The 20,062-nt window shown below is 36.1% G+C and overlaps 2 protein-coding genes across 5 annotated transcripts; both read left to right on the forward strand.

Annotated features, from left to right (window-relative positions):
* The first annotated feature begins 4,528 nt into the window (after positions 1-4,528).
* Positions 4,529-7,778, forward strand: LOC140774546 (uncharacterized). The gene is made up of 7 exons (XM_073117584.1): positions 4,529-5,068; positions 5,468-5,506; positions 5,594-5,664; positions 6,436-6,500; positions 6,576-6,665; positions 6,747-6,839; positions 7,187-7,778. The coding sequence occupies exons 1-7, from the start codon at positions 4,647-4,649 to the stop codon at positions 7,586-7,588; spliced, it is 1,182 nt and encodes a 393-aa protein (XP_072973685.1). The 5' UTR covers positions 4,529-4,646; the 3' UTR covers positions 7,589-7,778.
* Positions 7,779-8,133: 355 nt separating this feature from the next.
* LOC140773696 (putative 3,4-dihydroxy-2-butanone kinase) lies at positions 8,134-19,889 on the forward strand. Of its 4 annotated transcripts, XR_012106508.1 has the most exons (21): positions 8,134-8,361; positions 8,553-8,626; positions 8,723-8,786; positions 10,102-10,214; positions 10,309-10,356; positions 10,630-10,701; positions 10,786-10,875; positions 12,410-12,583; positions 12,765-12,848; positions 13,224-13,279; positions 14,218-14,348; positions 14,957-15,049; positions 15,630-15,694; positions 15,943-16,086; positions 16,183-16,226; positions 17,037-17,120; positions 17,258-17,325; positions 17,411-17,523; positions 17,604-17,699; positions 17,988-19,324; positions 19,527-19,887. XR_012106508.1 is itself a non-coding variant. In XM_073116386.1 (20 exons), exons 1-20 carry the CDS (start codon positions 8,322-8,324, stop codon positions 18,111-18,113), a joined length of 1,779 nt encoding a protein of 592 aa, XP_072972487.1. In that variant the 5' UTR covers positions 8,134-8,321; the 3' UTR covers positions 18,114-19,403. The 4 variants fall into 4 exon arrangements, 1 of the variants encoding a protein (XP_072972487.1); XM_073116386.1 differs by lacking the exon at positions 19,527-19,887 and having other exon boundaries at positions 17,988-19,403; XR_012106509.1 differs by lacking the exon at positions 8,134-8,361 and having other exon boundaries at positions 8,553-8,655; positions 19,527-19,889.
* Positions 19,890-20,062: the final 173 nt, after the last annotated feature.

Consider the following 20,062-nt stretch of genomic DNA (forward strand, 5'->3'; position numbering starts at 1 on the left):
TAAAAAGTTGTGCATATATGATATCTTATGATGTATAGTTTATGCACATGGAATTCATAGAATTAGTGTTAAATACTTTGATGTAAACATTTACTTCGAGTTAAATTTCTTGCTACTCGGTTCCTATTTTTCATGCTTCTGAATTGATTTTTTTAAGTTGGGGTTTGGGGTGGGAGGAACATAAACTTTTGAATGCACAAACATCTAATGTTGGAGTAAGTAGTAGATGTTCCCCACTTTTTCTTCTTTATTAGTGTACTTAAGATCTCATGATCTTTCCTTTATTCCACTTCTTTCTTTTATCTCTCTCTCTCTCTCTTTCACACACACACACACACACACACACACTTTATACGTGCAAGCAAGTTTTACATGCGTTCGTGTGCTACCACCTATTTGGTTCTCAACACACACTCATCTCCTTTTGATGAGATGTCATGGTGTGAACTCTGCACATAAAAACACTGAAAATCTCATTCCTTTTGTTTCATTTATACATGCTTCTCTTGTCAATTATCCCACAATCTTGGCCCTTTTTCATTTAATGTTTATTTTATTTGAGAGTTTTGTATAATTTCCACTATTTTTTTTTTCAAATGCCATTGTCACTAGATAAATCGTTATCCAAATTATTGAGCTCTTTCAAAAATATCATTCAGTCAGCCAAATATAAATAATCATAATTAATTAAATTAGGAAAATATCATTTTGCTATTAGATAAATGATTTGGAAGGTGCTACCCGATATCATTACACAAGGAAAATAATCTTATTTATCACAACAAGAAAAGAATGATATTAAATTAGTCATTCTTGCGACTCGAAAAGAATCAAAGGATTTTAGTGGCAGTTATGATAGTTAAAATCATATAGTAGTGGTAATTATGATATCAATGTCAATTACCTTAAAAAAAATCCTATCTTTATTTAGGAGGGTTGTATTAGAACTTGATTATTTGATAAGTGTTGTGATTATTCGTACCGCATGTCATTAACCATACAAAGAAAAAGGGAACAAAAATTATGTAGTTAGGTAGTTCAGGGAGGCGAGGCCACATGCACCAAGCCCGTTTACTTGTAGAAGAGAATTGAAGAGCTTTAAATTATATACAGTTGATTGCTCTGGAGAAGCACATTGTCATTGGGTTATCCTGCCTATTTGGTCACCAGCTGATGGGGATATGATATACTGAACTAAGTACACTATTGCATATATGCATGCTCTGTATATCTAGTCTTAATATATATAATATGCATGCTATTAAGAAATCATTCTCAATCTGTCTCACTGTGGCTAACAGTGATAACCCACTGTTTGCCAGCAAGAGTTGCTGCAGGTATTGATGACCTGTCTCTTGACTTAAGCTAGAATGTTGTAGAGGAGTTCAAACTCTTCAAAGCTACTGCCATTTGAAGGATCAAAGTAAAGTTCAATGCATGATAAGTTAGTTGGTTTGAGTCATTTATTGGTCAAGATGTGAAAGGATACAATATTGGAGGCCCTTCTTTGAGAGGGACAAATGTTGCACAACTACTTCTGAAACTATAGTTGATAGAAACTATGATAAGTGTGATGTCGCAGTAGTAGTACTCGTTAGGTAATTAGGTCTTGGGAGCCCTAACCTCAATGACATATAGTTGGTTACAATAAATACTTGTCTGGGTTCAAGGACTTCATTGTATTATTTACTAGGGAGTTCTGAGAGCACAAGCAGATAAATTTATGTCCAACAAGAGCATGCAAGTATGGGAGCAGTCTTTGGGACTGTTGGAATTTATATGGCTGACAAGTATGACACACTCACACCCACAGGCATAGTTTTCCCCCTTCTCCACATCAAAATTATTTAGTCATGATGGCTCACATCATTCATTCATTCACTTTGTTTTTTTACCACTGACCCTCTCTCCCTCTCTCCCTCTCTCCCTCTCTCTATATCTCTCAATGAAAATATAATTATTCAGTGATGATGGCTCACATCATTCTCTCTCTCTCTCTCTCTCCAGCTACCTCTCTATGAAAATAAAATTATTTAGTCATGATGGCTCACATCATTCATTCACTCACCCTCTCTCTCTCTCTCTCTCTCTCTCATGTGCATAAATGTAAGAGTAATGTGCACAAGGGCCAAAGTAAGAGCACACTCTCCTTCTTAATGGTGACGTGACATGTGTGGGTAGTATTAAAGAGGTGCCATTGGAAAATAGGAACAATATGGTAGGTACTGAAAGATGGAGTAATTACTTTGGAACAAGAATAGATGATGTTATTGCTGCAGGCTGACTGCAATATTGATGGTAAAAGGTGAGGAGGGAGCTCTGGGGATCCAGAAAGGTGCATGGAAGCATGCATATATGCATGCTTTATTGATCTAGCTGCTGTTTCCATGGATGGCCGTCTCTTTGCTGCCATACCAAAGCATCTCTATCTCTATCTCTAATTCTATCTATATCTCTATCTCTTTCTATCCTAGGAACTTCCAGCTTAAATTCTCATTGTCCATTCTTTACTGCCAACCATCTGAGACATTATACTTGGTACATGCAATTCATAGTTGTGTTAGGTAACTAGTTACTGCTAATTTTTCCTTGTCATTATTAAGGCATCAATGGCTAGGCTCAGAATTCCATTGTAATAAATGGCCTGCTCAGAATAGAGCTAGGATTACCTACTAGTGGTTGTGTCCTATTGTTTAGGGCTAGGTTGAGTAAACTGGATCAAATTGGATGTTCATGCCTAATCTTGAACAGATCGAGCTGATCATGGCTCATGTTACTCAATGGTGGCAATTGCATGGCCCTATTGGGCCAACCAAGATGGGCTACTTGTCTAGGCTCCTTCATATGCTCTCCATGAGTCCAATCCAATGAATAATTTGACTTGATCTATCATATATATATATATATATATATATATATATATATATATAACATTAGATTTGCGTTAAGGTCTGTCTTGTATAAGCTAGCAAAGATGCGCCTTCTATTGTAAAGGTCTGTTCTAGTTTTGACGGAGCTCTTGTTCTATCTAAGCGAGAGCAGAGTTTGCCCTTCACTATTAAAGAAGGAGAGATGGAAGGGCAACCGTGCAAATTACTAGGTTGTGGATGTCAATGGACATTTGGGCTAATTTTACGTTCAAGAAATGGGCCACTTAAATTGATATGGCCCACAATTAGCTCAAATCAATACATATTTGAACCATGACCTCTATCTATAGGATTAGTCTATAAATGTCGACCTAACCAACTGTTATATTCATTATAGGGTTTTATATACGTGTATGTATACAACCTTAAAAATTGATATTAACATACATACTCTCACCTCATTGACCGGTCGATTGCCCCAATAATTCATGAATACTCTTGGTGAATATCAATGTTACCATCCACCAATGTTCTATATACGAGTAGACTTAATAACTTCTCTGACCCATTACCTTGCCAATATAAAAGGAATGGCCTGACCCCTCTTCTGATTGACTTCCAATGGTTTGAATTAATTTCAATCTGTTTATATACTTTTCATAAAAAATAAAATAAAAAAAAGGATTGACTTAGTTTATTTTTAAAAAATTTTATAAATTACACCTTATATTTTACTTATTTCATAATTTACACAGTCTTTGAGAATTTTATAATTTGACCTTTTATTTTTCCTAATAATTTTTATAAAACACCCTAAATAAACTTGGATAGTACCAACAGAAAATATTTTATATTATAATATACTAAATAATTTATAAATACTTAAATTATTCTCGTCTTCTTCATTTTCTCCATCTCTCCCATCTTCATCATCCTTCTCACGATCCCTAAATCGAAATCGATTGAGATGCTCAGCTCGTGCAATCTTCTCCGATGAACCCCAATTAGAGCAAGGATAGGTAGAAGAGGAGGAAGGGGAATACGAGTGAAGATAGTAGTGGGTAGCGATGGCGAGAGATGGTTGGGAAAAGATGAAGGAAGATTGTGAAGAGGGGAGAGAGAATGGGAGGAGAAGATAGAGGTATTTTATTAATTTAATTAATATCAATTAGTTAAAATAATATCAGTGTTAAATTAAAATTATAGGATAAAGGGCCGAAATTCTCAAAAGTAGGAATGGGGTGTGAATTACAAATTAAATAAAAGATAGGGTGTGATTAGTGAAAAGTTTCATATATTTATATCATTTTATATTATAGTACCTAGTATTTCCTAAGCACTCGCGACAAGGCGCCGCGCAGTGCCACGTGCGATTATGTCTCCTCTCAGGTGGACACGTACTCAACTACGCATCCCAAAAGTTGACAAAGATCTCTTCGGAACCGCAAGATAAACCACGACTGGTCAAACACCTGATCTATTAATGAAATTTTAAACGGACCCCACTACGGCCACAAATTTGCCACGTAATATGTCCATTTCTCAACGAGAGCATGAGAGAGAGAGAGAGAGAGAGAGAGATAAAAATAAATAGATCATCGTCATGGCCTTTTTGCCTCAATTTAGTACGTTGGTGGTCCGATTATTTTTACCGCGAATTGAAGCGGAGATCATCCTTCGATTTCCTCCGATAAGGTCGAGAAAAACCTCGGAGTTCTTCGAATATCGCTGTAAAAGTTAGATTTTTTTTTCGGGAAAAAGTTCTGATCAGCCGAAATGGACTCCTCGACGAAGCTAACGTCGGAGCCATTGCTGCTGACTTCTGGCGCGAGCGGTCGCGTGAACGCCCTCGTCCGTCTCATCCACCTCCTCCTCCGCTCGGCAGTGCTCCTCGTCCTCCTTCCGTTCCGGTTCGTGCCGGCGCAGTCGGCGGCGGCGGGGAACGAGAGGGCGGAGTCCAGCGGGGGAGGAGGTGGGGGGAGGAAGGGGGCGGCGGTGGTGGTGAGGGTTCCGGCGAAGATGGTGGCGCGGAGGCAGAGGGAACAGGAGGCGGCGGCGAGGAGGGCGGCAGCGGTGAGAAGGGTGAAGAAGGCGGCGAGGGAGGGGGGAAGGAGTCGGAGGGAGTTTGCTTTGCTGGGAACGAAGAGAGGGGAGACTCTCTTTACCCAGTCCTGGGCCCCCATCAATGTGGAGACCAGGTGTTTGTCTTTATGTTGCTTTATTCTAATTAAGTTTTATTGATTAATTCAGACAAACCCAGCTGTTGGAATATATATATATATATATATATATATATATATATATATATATATATATATATATATATATATATATATATCAGATAACATTAAATGCAATACAACATTACTTGTGACAAGGATACTAAGACAGCCATAGTTCTAGACGTTTACTGCTCTTTTCTCAGTAATGATTAGCTCGGTATAGAACTTCTTCTCGATAGTTGCCAAATTTGCTCTTTTAATACCTCTCTAGCTCTCTCCTTTTTTAATATGTTAAAGATCTTTTGATTCAATCATACAACGATCTATCTCTTCACTTAGATAGCAGTAACTGATAGATTTGCCAACACTATTCAGGGGACTCGTTATTCTTATGCATGGCTTGAATGAGCACAGGTACTTCATCTTATGACTGTTTAAATTCCTTTCTCTAGAAGCAGCTATGTGCACGTCTTAGTGCTCTATGTTGTTCTGATGTAACAGTGGTAGATATGATCATTTTGCGAAGAAACTAAATGATAATGGTTTTAAGGTGCACGCAATGGACTGGACTGGTAAGTATCTGAATGGTTTCTCTTTCAATTTTATTGTGGATATACTTATTGTTTAGAAAGTTCTATGAGATTCGCTCTCATTGATCAATAATGTTCTGATGGAAGATTTCTCTGTAGTGATTCCTTTACGGCATTTGTTTAGAATCTGTCTTTTTATATAGCTTCAAATTAGTACTTAACATGATCATTAGTAAAAAATATTTGTTGGATAGAATATATACACATGAACTTGGATACTCTCTTGATTCTTTTATTTTGACACGTGCATTTGCTTATCGTATCTTCTCAACTTCGTATTATGCATCTGAACCCAAAGATACAGAATAAATCTCATGTGTTCCAGGGTCTAAGATTACTTGGCACATTCTTTGTGGAAACTTTTCTAGAGCACTTGATTGGGTCCTGGTATTGATTAAGACAAAGTCAGATCTGGTGGTTTTTAAGTAACTCAGATTACTTCGAGCTACCAAAATTCCAATAGAGTATATTTTGCTCATATCCATGCTTATTTTGAGAAAGCAAAGCAGATAACTCCATTTCGTATGACTAATGTTCTTCGCTTGTGCATTTTTACCCTTCTATTGGATTCAGCTTTGTATCAAAATTGAAACCAGGGCATCCACATAGTAGAGATAAGTTAGTAGACTCTGGAACCAAAATAACCGCAAGATATATCTGGAAGATCCCTTAATATTATTCTTTAGGCCTTTTCAAGTGTTCATATGTTGGGCCACAAGTGTGAATCTTCTCTAACAAATGTCTCTGACACAGGCCATGGTGGAAGTGATGCTCTGCATGGATATGTTCAGTCCATAGATTATGCCATCAGTGATTTGGTAATCATCAGTTTGAGCTTATGTTTCACACTAACCTTTAAAATTGCTCACCCTAAAAGCTTTGTTCTCATGCAGAAAATGTATATGGAGAGATTATCGGCAGAAAATCCTGGCCTGCCATGCTTTTGCTTTGGTCACTCAACTGGCGCAGCAATAATTTTAAAGGTGAATAAATATTCTGGAAGTTCAGTAGATTTCATTCCAGGTGATACTTTATATTACTTGTGCTATTTCAAATATTTGAAGGCATCGCTCGATCCAGAAGTAGAGGGTCATATCAAAGGTGTTGTGTTGACATCACCGGCTATACGCGTTCAGCCTGCTAACCCAATTGTCAAGGTAATGAATTATCACCTATAATTTGTGTATCATTAATAAACATATAAAGTTGAAGATTATGTTATCCTGTGATTATTACATTCTCTAAATTAATTTTGGTAAGAGTTGATAGCGTGTCTGATCAAACATCAGGATATCTAGTTATCATAAAATATAGAGAGATGTAATTTGCACTGGGATATGATTTTGCACTGAGACTTCTATAGTTAAGATCTAAATAGAAGATAAAGGCTTCTATACCATCTCTAATTGACGCAGTCCATTATAATTTGCTCAGCCTCAGTAATTTGCCATTCTAGTTATCATAATTGTTGATCAGATCGGCATTACTTCCTTTGTAACTGCAGGTTCTGGCTCCAGTCTTTTCCCTTATTGCACCGAGGTATCAATTCAGCTCTGAAAACAAGGATGGACCGCCGGTATCCCGCGACCCTGAGGCACTTCGATCAAAATACTCCGACCCCCTTGTGTTCACGGGTGCAATCCGAGTGAGAACTGGCTACGAAATCCTATGCTTGTCTACCTACTTGCAGCAGTGTTTGAAGAAAGTTAATGTTCCATTTCTAGTCCTACATGGCACTGCAGACTTAGTAACCGACCCTGAAGGATCACAGAAATTATACGAAGAAGCCTCGTCGTCGGACAAGGCGATTAAACTGTATGAAGGCCTGTTGCACGATCTCCTTATTGAACCAGAGAACGAAGTTGTTGTGAAAGATATAATTGATTGGTTGAGTTCAAGAGTTTGATGGTTTCATATTTGCTGAAAGTTTTTCTACGATGTGATCATCTGTAGACTTAATGAGCAGCTCACTTGTGACTTGTGCATCAAAGCTTTGATGGAATTATCACTTATTCTTACTCAGGAAAAAAGAAAAAAGAAAAAAGAAAAACATAACATCATCTTTTGTTCTGGGCACAAGAATTTAATAAATGAGTTGTATAATGTGGTGGATGTTCTAATTTCCTTGTGGTGAGTTGTCTCCTTATTGATGGCATTTTCAATGTATGTTCATTATGGCTGTTGTCTTCCAGTCATTTCAGCCATTAATATCTACTGACCAAGCATTATATAGTTAGAAATGCGGTCACATAATGTAAAATACATATATATATATATATATATATATATATATATGACCTTTTCTTTTAGAGAGGGAAAGTGAATGGGAGAGGGTAGAAGAAGGAAAAGCTAAGAGACGGCGACTCCAGTAGGGCAACCTTAGCAAAGCCGTTGTTTGTAGGAAACTCCTACATTTGGGCCTGCAGACAATTCTGGTCGCCTGATGCATGGAGGGTCCCACCCCAGTGTCTGCTTCGACCTCTTATCGATAGATCTTTTCTAAGTTCTTTGTGGAGATTCCCAACTCCCCTCCTCTCCTTCAGAGCTTGGTTTTTCGTCTCTCCTTGCGTTATCGGATTCCTCGATCTTTCCCTGTCTCGATTGATTATACCGGAATTGGATCAGATTTAGAATCCGCCATGGCATACCAAGGGAAGAAGCTCATCAACGATCCGAACGGTCTCCCCTCGACATCTACTATTTTTTGTCGTATTCTTAATGAATTCTTTTCGTGATTTTTTGGAGCTAGATTCGTGTTATCTTTTCTCCTTCGAAAAATGTGGCAATGGTTGTTTCTTTAGGTTATCTTGCCTTAAGTTCCTTCAGTTCGTATAGTGATTGAGGAATTCAATTTGTGGGTATAAATGCAGATGTGGTGACTGAGTTTATTGAGGGTTTGGTGGAAACATATCCTGGTATGCAGTACTTGGATGGTTTTCCGCAGGTGACGTGAATATGGCAATCCGTGCTTGTGTGAGTGATTTTTTTAGTCTCGACTGCAATGTTGATCGCGGTATTGAATCTTGTAACTGTATTGCAGATTAAGGTTGTTTTACGTGCTGATGTCTCGACCGCCACTTACGACAAGGTCGCTGTCATATCAGGTCTGGAGCTTGAGAATTGTGTTTTCCTGTACGAATTAATTTCAATTTAACTAGCATGCAGATAGTGATGACGATTATGATGATTTATGACCACTTATAGATATGCTTTAAGGAAAAGTACATCACAAATTTGGAGATATGTTCTGTAATTTTATAAACGTTCACAAATTAGAGATTTTGAGTGCCATACTGATACCTATGGTTTTTATTATAAAGACATTGATTGAACCAGAGGATGATAAATTATCAAAAAGCTTCCATTTGGTAATAAAAATCATATCAATTTGGTAGAGCAACTCGCTTTTGATAGCCACAATCAATTCCAGCACAAGTAATGCTGTCTATTGAATGTTGTGTCCCCCAAATAATCACCCTTCCCTTGAATAACATTTGACAAATTTACCCCAAGAATTGTGGTACAAGAAAAATTGGTCCTGCTAGATTTCTTGCTTTTTCATTGTTTCTATGAAAGAACATCATTGCATATTAAACTAGTACACTATGGATAAGTAAGCCATATTAAACTATGGAGGTGATTCCTATCCCAAATCCCAATCCTGTATCCTGCACTTTATTTCTTTGAGCTAACTGCTTAAGAATCCATGCAAGAAGGATGACTATTGTCTTTCATGTTTGTTACATAAAGCATGTATAGTTATTTTTAATCTCCACACCTCTCATCAAATCTTTAACCTTGGGATTGATGAGTTCAAGAATCATAGCTGGATCATCTAATTTGAACATCCACATTGTTCATTGTACACCAGGAAGCGATGTTCTTAAACCAACTTATGATTTGTTATTGAGCATCTGATATCACTTGTATGTATGTTGAAGAAATTGTTATAATAATATCTTGTAGTTGTAGGTTGGACTAAAAGTAATGCCCCAAAAGGGCCTGTTGACGTCCTTAACCTGAGCCTAGTGGAAGGAAAAACATCTGATGCTTTTGTGCAGCCTGAGTATTAGTTTGACGTGTGAGTACGGACCATTTATTTTCTTACCGAGATTACAGGACTTTAGTGTTATCTTATCATCCATTAGCTAAATAGGCTCTTTCTCATCCCTAATAATATCTAGTATCCTCTTTTTCTTAAACTACCATTACTATTAAAACTTGGCAAGCACTTCATTGACCTTCTCTAAGATATTGACTCCCTTTAGATCAGAACTTCTACAACTATTGAAAGTTCTAATCTGGGATAAAAAAAATTTCAAGTAGTATCAAACTGTTTAGCTGAAGGATTTCCTGCAATAGGTACTAGGCCTTACTGCAGTTTCTACTTGTTTTGCTGACATTTGCTTCTATCAACAGGTGGCGGAAGTGGCCATGAGCCTGCTCATGCTGGATTTGTTGGGCCAGGGATGTTGACTGCAGCTATTTCTGGAGATGTTTTCACTTCTCCTCCTGTTGATTCAATTTTAGCTGTATAATTTCTTGTCTTTTTTTCTTGTTTACATTACTTGTTAAGTTTAACTGATTCTGCCAGTCAATTATGTACGGATTAATCTTATATTTTAGGCCATTCGAGCTGTAACAGGTCCTAAGGGGTGTCTTCTAATAGTTAAGGTATTTTCTTAACCTCCATTATAAGTCACAGATATTTTTGCTGTTTGCCTTTTTTTCCTTGTCTGTTAGGCTTCATGACCTTTCTTGTGTTAGTGCTCTTAGTATTAATATTGATCAAGTATTTAAGTCTCTGCGAAAGTTGGACTATCTAGTCTAATTGAATGTTTAAATCATAGAAAATATTGAATGTAGTTATATTAGTAACTTTCTAGCTGCTACAAGTTTCTCTCCATAATGGTGCTTCTTTTTTAAAAGTTGGTTTGTATCTTACAGAACTATACAGGCGATCGACTTAATTTTGGTTTGGCAGCTGAGCAGGCAAAATCTGAAGGCTATAAATTAGAGGTATATTAATCTCTATTGTCTTTATCAAGAGCAATATATAATAAGTTGTCTATAGGAAGCTTGCTATTATATATCCACCTATAGATGGTTATTGTTGGAGATGACTGTGCACTCCCACCACCTCGAGGGATAGCTGGCAGAAGAGGATTAGCTGGGACAATTCTTGTCCATAAGGTACTATTCCTCATTACTTTCTCTTATTATTGTGTGTGCTCTACGGCTGTAATACTAGGTAGAAGCATGCTGTTAAATCCATTTAGTCTTTTTATAATCTACGAGGTTGCACTAAAGATATATGCTGCTTCTCTTTCAAAGACATCAACAAAAAATTATATATACTCCTTGGCCATTGCTGATTTTTTTTTTCTCAAAATCCTTTATACGAAGATTCTCAAAGCTACACTTGGCACATAGGCAGGGCATCTGATGTAGAATAAACTCTTTGATCGTAGATTTGAAAAGAAAATGTAATAAAAGTAATCAAACCCGGAGAATTTATTAATCAGAGTGTCAGAATCCACCGACATTGGAATCCACCAACAAACACTAAATATATCAAAACTCTCCAAAATATTTCATTAACTGAAAAGAAAGGACTACAAGCCTTAATATAGGCAAAGCAAAAAAAAAAAATTTTGCCTAATAAGAACAAATGACAAAAATAGCACTACAAGATTAGTCAAAATTTTCGTTAAGCCAGAGAGCCGTTGGTGCAGTTTTCTTGTGTCTACGAGAGTAAACATGACGATTAGTAGTGTCCACACCGGAATCCACCACAATTCCATAATATTTTCTCTAAATCCTCACAATTACAACAAAGGACAGCATTATGTATTTCTGTTTGTAGTCTCCTAGAGATGTTTTCATCCTTGAATGTTTGTATCCTTTTATGCTCCACTTTTGAGGCATTTTACTGGATTAGATTCCTTTTAGTCTTTTTCTTCAATATTTAAAAAAAAAAATCTAGTTTCACTTCAATTAGGAGTGCAGATGGGGCAAAGAGCTCATATGGAGCCTTTGCCCTTAAAATATCTATTTGCTTCCTTCCTTTTTCCAGGTTCAGTTTTATTATACATAAAGTCAAGTGCAAGCTGTATCCTGCGACAAGGACTTAGATTCTTGACAAATCAGCTCTCAGACATCTGGTCAAAGAAGATTGCACTATGTCTTTATTGTTTGGGGCAATTTGACTCATTAAAATAAAAGAAGTGTAGGAGAGAAACTAGATTCTTTTGTGGAGGTTATAGTTGAAAAATACTTGGTTTTAAAGAATTACATATAGGTTATTTGACCTGGCGTCACATTTGACATTTCAAACATTGCATTGTTACTTAATTGTAGCTCAGGCTATTGCATTTGTATTCTTGGATGCATAGTTTGAGACAGTAATGCTGCTTACAAGATAAGATAAGAATAGGTTATGGTGGATATGTTATTGCATGATGCTCAAATGTGAACATGATGCTTTCTTCTTGGCATGCCCTACTACTTAAAGGAAATTCATACAAGTAATTAGAAAAGGACATTCCATGCAAGAGGTTCTGGGTTAGACGAGTTATTAGGAATAATGAGGTAATGATTATCACTTTCCTAAACACCTTGAATATGTCCTTTTAACTTTTAAGACACACCCTCAAATAGTCATGCCCTATTTAAAACATATTTTTGTTAGTCTTTCTTATTCCACATTTGCTTCATTGATTGATAGGTTGCTGGGGCAGCTGCAGATGCTGGTTTATCCCTTGCTGATGTTGCTGCAGAAGCAAAGCATGCGTCTGAATTGGTGGGGACAATGGGAGTTGCTCTGTCTGTAGGTACACTACCAGGCCAGGTCACTTCGGATCGCTTAGGCCCAAAACTAATGGAACTTGGCCTCGGAATTGTAAGTCAATGTGTATTGATCAAAGTCAACTGTCAACAGAGTTGATCTGTCTGTCTTTATCTTATTTAGTTTCTAACTTTTAAGTGTACTCCTGTGATCAGCTGTTACTACTGATTTAGAATATATTAGTAGATTTAATATATATTTCCATGTTTAAAAATATGATTTGCTTTTCTTTTAGCATGGGGAGCCTGGCGCTGCTGTCATTGACCTCCAGCCTGTCAATGTAGTGGTTTCTCATGTTCTTGAGCAGATATTGTCACCGGTATGCTTAACACTTTCTTTCACTAGATTTTCTTTGTTGTGTAACTAGTCATCAGTCAGTCATCGTGAATTAAAAAAGGTCGGCACCTGCAGCTTTTTGTCTTGAGTGCCTTCTGATAGCCGATCCATATTGAGAAGTACACTTGCTTTTTGAAAATTTTAGAGACTCAGTGAAAACTTGAATTATCTTATCATATACGAGAAGTATATTAGGCTTTTTCTTATTCTACATATTCACCGAGAAATTTTTTTGTTGAAAGATGTTAGGGTTTCTTTTATTAGAATCTGATTTTGATAAGATTATGAAGATCTTAAATTAAAGTCCTACATGATGAAGAATTTCATGTTTCTCTACTAATTTTTCAATTTCTTGCAGGAAACAAAATATGTTCCTATCACAAGGGGAAGTAGAGTGGTTCTCATGATTAATGGGTAAGTACACTTCTGTCTTTTATGTTCTACTATTTGAGAAAAAAGATAGCAAATCAACAGCATAAACATGTAATTTGTTCTGGATGAGTTAATCATTTTCTGGTTAGAAGTACAACCATCTTTTCATATATATATATATGAACAACATGCTCCGGAAATGATAAGTTATCGAAAATAAATTCAGATAAGGAAAAAAACCAAGAGCTATCTATGGTATTAGAACTCCTAAATAGACCCAAATTCCTAGGTTGATTAGGTCAAAACTCAAAACTGATCTTAGTGTCTTACCCATATAGTTATGAATAAAAAACCAAATATTAACTTATTGACCTAGATTACATAAATTGAGACTTAATCAGGAATATTTGCCTAATGAATGTTGAAAACTATAGAAAATTAGAAATAACCTAAATAACTTAATTCTAACTAGTCTTGACTCAAATACGATACCACAGTAGTTAATCAGGTCATATTGTGTGAGAAACAGTTAATGTATGGCCTTTTGAACACAGACAAAAAGCAACTATTCAGACCCAGTTGTTTGATTTTCCCTATCGCACAATCTTACTGCAGATGAAGAATGTACTTTAGCAGCAAAAAGGGGCCATACTAATAGTTATCTGTATATCTTATAGTAGCTTTCAATTGAACTAATATGTTTCAATCATTATCTTATTCTGATAAAATAAATATTGGTAGGTTAGTGGACTCTTTTAGATAAGACTGAGAATTATTTTTATTCTTAAAAAATATAATATTTTTAAACTGCAAACATTTATTTTTATTTTATTTTTATATGGTTTACCATAAAATACATGATTGATGAACCGAATGTCTTAATCTTAAGAAGCATTCTGGATCACAACATCAGAAGAAGGTGATAAACATTTTGAAAGACAATTTAGAAGTCATTTTAATATTAAATGTACAATATACAGATTGGGTGCCACTCCAATGATGGAGCTAATGATTGCAGCAAGAAAGGCAGTTGGAGAGCTACAACTGTCATATGGAGTTGCTGTTGAAAGAGTCTATACTGGCTCATTTATGACTTCGCTTGATATGGCAGGTTAGTTATGGCATGTAGCTTCATCAAATTCTAAGCATAGTTTGGAGAAAGAAGTAACTTGAGTCTCAATTTGCCTCACACCTAGTGGCAAGACTCCTGAGAAAAGCCTTAGGACTCGTGTTTGAGGCCCTAGAATCTTACATTTGCACTGTAGAAAGGGGCATTTGGAAATTAAAGGTCTTGGAGCTTTTGTTAAGATGTGTATGGAGGACATACATTCCTCCATAATTACATTTTATCATAAGAGCTAAAAGTAAAAAAAATGTGATTAATGTTTTGCGATTGCATGACAATTTGTTCCAGAAATTCAGATATATAAATTAACTTGCAAGATAAATATTGTAATAGAATAACCAAGTAAGTGCATATGAGGCATTGCAATATGTGATCTTTACATAATTTTAACTGAGTAAAAGGCTTGTATACTTCATCTTTATTAATGTAATGTTCTTATGTTGTAAGTATTAGATCATTTGAGGTTTGCAACTTGTATCTTGGGCCCTATGCCTTGCTTCGTCATGAATCTGAGTGCATGGACTAACACCTGTTGTTCAATACACTGATTTAAGCCTTTGAGTGCTTGCTTGATCATAAAGTTTTTTGCACAGGATTCTCCATCTCAATTATGAAGGCTGATCAGGCAATTTTGCAGCGTCTTGATGCCCCGACTAAAGCTCCTTATTGGCCTGTTGGTGCTGAAGGTAATGAACTTGCTATTGGTAGGCAAACTTAATTAGCTTGATCAATCAGTAAAATAACTAAATATAGATTTATGTCATACTATGTGCCTACTGCCTACCTGCGCACATTCGAAGTGGAATTTAGCCTCAAAACTCTTAGTGGATATCTTGTAGATCTAATAGCATAGTGTTATTGAACTCAGTATGGACGAAGAGTTGTTAAAATGCAACAACATTTGATTGAGCTTTTGATTCTGTCCAAGCCTATTTCCGACTGCAAATTTATCTTGAATATGTATTGTTGTCTAATTGTGTTTAGCTGATTTATCTTCAAACACCAGCTAGGAAACAGAGTTCGTTCTGTCATTTCCTGCACCTTTATCTGGTTTCTCCTGGTTTCACTTGTCCGTCTATTTTTGATGCATGGATGACTGATATTGGACTAATAAATTCTCTTCTTTGGTTCTGAGAAAAAAATGAAACTATTTGTCATGCACAAGAACCACATCTCTCTCCCTGTTATTGTGAATTCTTTTGGTTGTTTTAATGCTTAATAAATTTTATAGTATGTATAACATATAACAGATATTTTTACCTGTAGGAGATCGTCCACCTGCAAAAATTCCTGTTCCTGTTCCACCGTCCTGTTCAGCAAGAACTGAGGAGGTAAAACTGTGAAATCATTTTCAATTGCAATTTCCTACAAATGAAAGGCTCAGCTATATTTTTATAAAGTATACATTCCTTCAGTAGTGTAACAGACAGTTATACCTTGAAGCACTCAAGTAGTTATTGCTGGGTTTTGTGAATTGCTCGTCATCTCTAGGTTCTAAATTTGACAAATATGGTGCAATATTGATAGAGCATGTGTCTCTTTCTTAATTTATCCACTTCAAGTATCTACTCTTTATCAGATACTTGGGCAACCTCAAGAGCTAACCAAGCAAGGGTGCATTCTGGAGGCTGCTATTGAAGCAGCTGCTAAAGAGATTATCGGTCTGCGAGACAACTTAAATGAGTGGGACAGTAAAGTGGGTGACGGTGACTGTGGGACTACTGTGAGTTCTCATATTTGTCACTATAGTACTGATGTTGCTCCTTTTTTTTTCTTCTATCTTTCTTGTCCCATAATCAAAATATGTTTTCTTTTTCAGATGCATAGAGGTGCAGCAGCTATTCTTGAAGACATGAAAATATGGTAAAGTTTATTTATCCCTTTTTAAGAAAAGTCTAAAGGTTTAGAAAGAATTTTTCTTCAAATTGTTGCTTGCTTTCTGAGCATATACAACCTTGCAAAAAGAGCCTTGCAACCTATCTATGACAATATAGATTAATTCTTGTCTTTCTCATCTGCATCTGTTTTTTGTTATTTTGCTTCAGTAGTACTTATAGTGGTTTAGTGCTTGTACTAGCCATCTTAATTTATATATCATTATATGCTTATGTGTATCTATCATTATTTATATGTGTTTTAACTTCCAACATCCAAGCCCAAGAGTATCAATATTCAACAATAAAACTTTCAGAACAATAACACATTGCTTTCGTACTAGCATTTAATTGTTAGTCAACCACTTTTAGTTGGGTAAGAAAAACTATTGACGAGAAGTAGGAGGTTAGCATGTTTCTTGATCTCACTGATTTTGTAATACTACGAGTATGTTGGCAATACATGATTTGACGAATATATGATTATCCAAATATTTGAATCTGTTTTTGATGAGCATTCTACTATTTTCATTTCTCCCTTGACTTTGACTATTATTCCTATAGATTTAGGAATTTTCTATGATCAAGCTAGTGGAATTTAGTACTCAGGATTTATGAGTATATCTATAAATTTAGCAGGGAAAGCACACACTGCTGTTCCATGATTTTTTTTTTCCCATGCTGGTCTCCTTTTGGAGTACATGCCCTTTCTCAAGAACTACAAGTATAAACTTTGAGTGTATACCTTTACCTTTAATGAAGCAGATCTAGAGATTTAACCAGATCTTTTGCTTCACAGTTACCCTATGAACAATGCTGCAGAAACAGTAAATGAGATTGGGGCCTCAATCCGGAGGGTGATGGGTGGAACAAGCGGGATCTTGTACTGTGCCCATCTTATCTTCTGACTATCAACAATGAATTTCAGGAGTATCTAATTATTTTTGCAATGCTTTTGACTGATGGGATACTGGAACTTGTAATTCTGACCAGTAAAGGCAACAATTCATTGCTTGACAGGTATGATATTTTCTGCAAGGCTGCCTATGCAAGCTTAAAGGGAACCTCAATAATCACAGGAAAAGAATGTAAGCATGTTATCATTTTATTGATGCTGTTAATTGCCAAATCTCATCCTCTGAGCAAATTTAGATACATCTGCTTTCTATCCAGGGGCTAATGCTTTAGAGGCATCTATTGCTGCTGTCAGCAAATATGGTGGTGCTAGTGCAGGCTACCGCACAATGTTGGATGCTCTTATTCCTGCATCAGCAGTCCTGAAAGAGGCAAGGGAATGCCCACTATAATAGTTTTTTTTAAAATTAAAATATATCTAGCTATTATATGACGTCATCTTTATTATCAGAGGTTGGATGCGGGAGATGAGCCTTCTACAGCTTTTGTTGTATCTTCTGAAGCAGCTTTAAGTGGTGCCCAATCTACTAAACATATGCAAGCACAGGTATCCTTATTTCCCTCCTTTCTTCCTGCAAATAATTTTTGAACTACATCAGTTTAGTATCCCTCCTTTCTTCCTGCAAATAATTTTTGAATTACATTAGTGTACTAGATGGCATTAATTTATTCGTCTCAATTGTTCAGTCGTAATTCTAATAAAATTATGTATCTAGTAATTGGAATTTGCTTGTTACTGGAGGGCATAGGAAATTAAGGTCTTTATATTTGATACTGACTACTTATTTGCTTATATATATATTCTTTATTCACTAACAAATGATAAAATTTTCAGGCTGGTCGATCTTCATATATAGCCGCAGATCTATTAGCTTCAGTTCCTGACCCCGGAGCAATGGCTGCTGCCTCATGGTATCGAGCTGCAGCCCTTGCTGTGAAGGCCAAGCTGCAGCCTTCATAAAACTAATGGCAGCTATGTTTTCCTCTTCCTGACTAAAGTGCCATAGCTAAATGATAGATCTTCCTACATTTTGTTCCCCTTAATTCGCATATTTTCCATCTGTTCCCTACATGAAATGAGGGAGCTAAGATTTTTTTTCTTGATATCTCAGTCAGAAGAATGTATAAAATTCATACAAGGGAAAACCTATTGTGATCGAAGAGCACCATGTTAGGGGAAAAACTTTGCACTCTCTGTTGCTGTCTTTTTTTCTGAAGATGATAATTATGCTATCTTGAAAACATATAATGAGGCAGATATTAAGCCAAGCCTCAAGTGAATTGGAATTTGGGTGGGGACAAATCCTTTAGATGTTAGTTAATAAGCATGCACCAATGGGCGCATGTTCATGAAGTGCAATCCACATAAAATTGTGCACGAACTCAAATAATGTAATACGAGATTGATTAGGAAATCTGCAAGGTAGAAATGTGAATATATTACAAGAAACTAGGGATTTCTTTGTCATTCCAATGGGAAATAAATATAATAGGTGTGAACTTGAAGAGTGCATAAGTGAACTCTTATAAGTGTTTCCTTTTTTCGGTAAATTCTTTTAAGTACAGTTTAGAATACATTAACCATGGGAATGGTGTAGATGTTCAGTTGAAGACCTTATATGGGATTATTTGATTTCGGAACAGCCATGTATTGCTAGTTAAGTAGAAAACTGATAGACAACCCTGTAAGAAAATATAAGATATTGATTAACTGTTGTTGCGAAAGTTATATGCTAGACCACAGTTTCTTTGAATAAGTTTCATACCTTTGATCTTTATTGATTGCATTTTCTTGAATTATCAATTATACGGTTACCTCATTAACCAATCTACAACATTCTCTGTGCTTAGTATTTTACCAGCATCTTGAAGTTTGGTTTTTTAAAACTTCTTCTCAAGTTTAGATATTGGTTAATATCTGGAGAGAAGTTTAGGTATTAGTTGATTGTAGAGTTCAGTATGTTTTGCTTGTTAGGAATTCCTGCCTATTTGGCGTTTAAAGGTAATTTTCCCTATGTTAATCTCATCTCTCTCTTCATGATTTCTTAAATAGATGAATACTATTATGAAGCTGCCTGCTGTTAAAACAGCCCCTTGTAATTGTCTTATGTTCCACAGTCACACCGAGATCCCATCCAAGCACCTAACTGTATCTTTTCACCAAATTCAAATGTAAGGCACTTATTTCCTTTTTGGACCTCCATTATTTTGCTTTTTCTTTCTTTCTGTTCTTTGTCTGTTCCTTTAATAGTTGGTAAACAGGGCTAAATTTTCTTGGAATATTCCTCTGATGAATTTGCTACATATAGTACTATCTAAATAGGTTGCTGCTTAATAACTTGATTAGTTCATGGATCATATCTATGATTGATAGGAGGGTTAAGGGCAGGTGGCAACCACCCTGGATTTCAAGCCAAGGATGTAATCTAATATAAGCAAAGAAATGCCTCATTTTCATCTTAGCTGACTGTTGACACCAAGGCTTCTCATTGATGAGAGTATTCTGAAGACAGATTTGAGAATCTTTGCCTAGTCCTTCAAGATATGTGATGGAAGGATCCAACAAGACATTTTGGATATTAGCTACCAATGATTATTTGGTACTCTTTGCTCCTCATTGCAGTTGCAGATATAGATACCTTTTGCAGATAATGGAAGGCTCCAACAAGACTTTGGGTATTAGCTATCAATGATTATTTGGTACTCTTTGCTCCTCATTGCAGGTATAGATACTTTTTGCTGTCATTTGGCCCAGCACATCTAATTTCTTATAATATGAATATCATTCCACAACCAACTATCATTATTGGGTTCCTTGTTTGCTTATCTAAAGTAACTTAAAGAATCCTTGATTATTATTATTATTATTATTATTATTATTATTTTCTAACAATGGTAGCACTTGCATCC

This window comes from Typha angustifolia, chromosome 13 (assembly GCF_048772165.1).
Source record: "Typha angustifolia cultivar Huaian chromosome 13, ASM4877216v1, whole genome shotgun sequence".
NCBI lineage: Eukaryota > Viridiplantae > Streptophyta > Magnoliopsida > Poales > Typhaceae > Typha > Typha angustifolia.

Bases quoted from the DNA above. Each gene is read 5' to 3' on its own strand.
- LOC140774546 (XM_073117584.1), top strand. From the start codon at position 4,647: ATGGACTCCTCGACGAAGCTAACGTCGGAGCCATTGCTGCTGACTTCT. The intron at 5,069-5,467 runs GTGTTTGTCTTT...AACACTATTCAG, and splicing joins CCCATCAATGTGGAGACCAG to GGGACTCGTTATTCTTATGC. The intron at 5,507-5,593 runs GTACTTCATCTT...CTGATGTAACAG, and splicing joins CATGGCTTGAATGAGCACAG to TGGTAGATATGATCATTTTG.
- LOC140773696 (XM_073116386.1), top strand. From the start codon at position 8,322: ATGGCATACCAAGGGAAGAAGCTCATCAACGATCCGAACG. The intron at 10,215-10,308 runs GTATAATTTCTT...CTTATATTTTAG, and splicing joins CTGTTGATTCAATTTTAGCT to GCCATTCGAGCTGTAACAGG. The intron at 10,702-10,785 runs GTATATTAATCT...ATCCACCTATAG, and splicing joins CTGAAGGCTATAAATTAGAG to ATGGTTATTGTTGGAGATGA.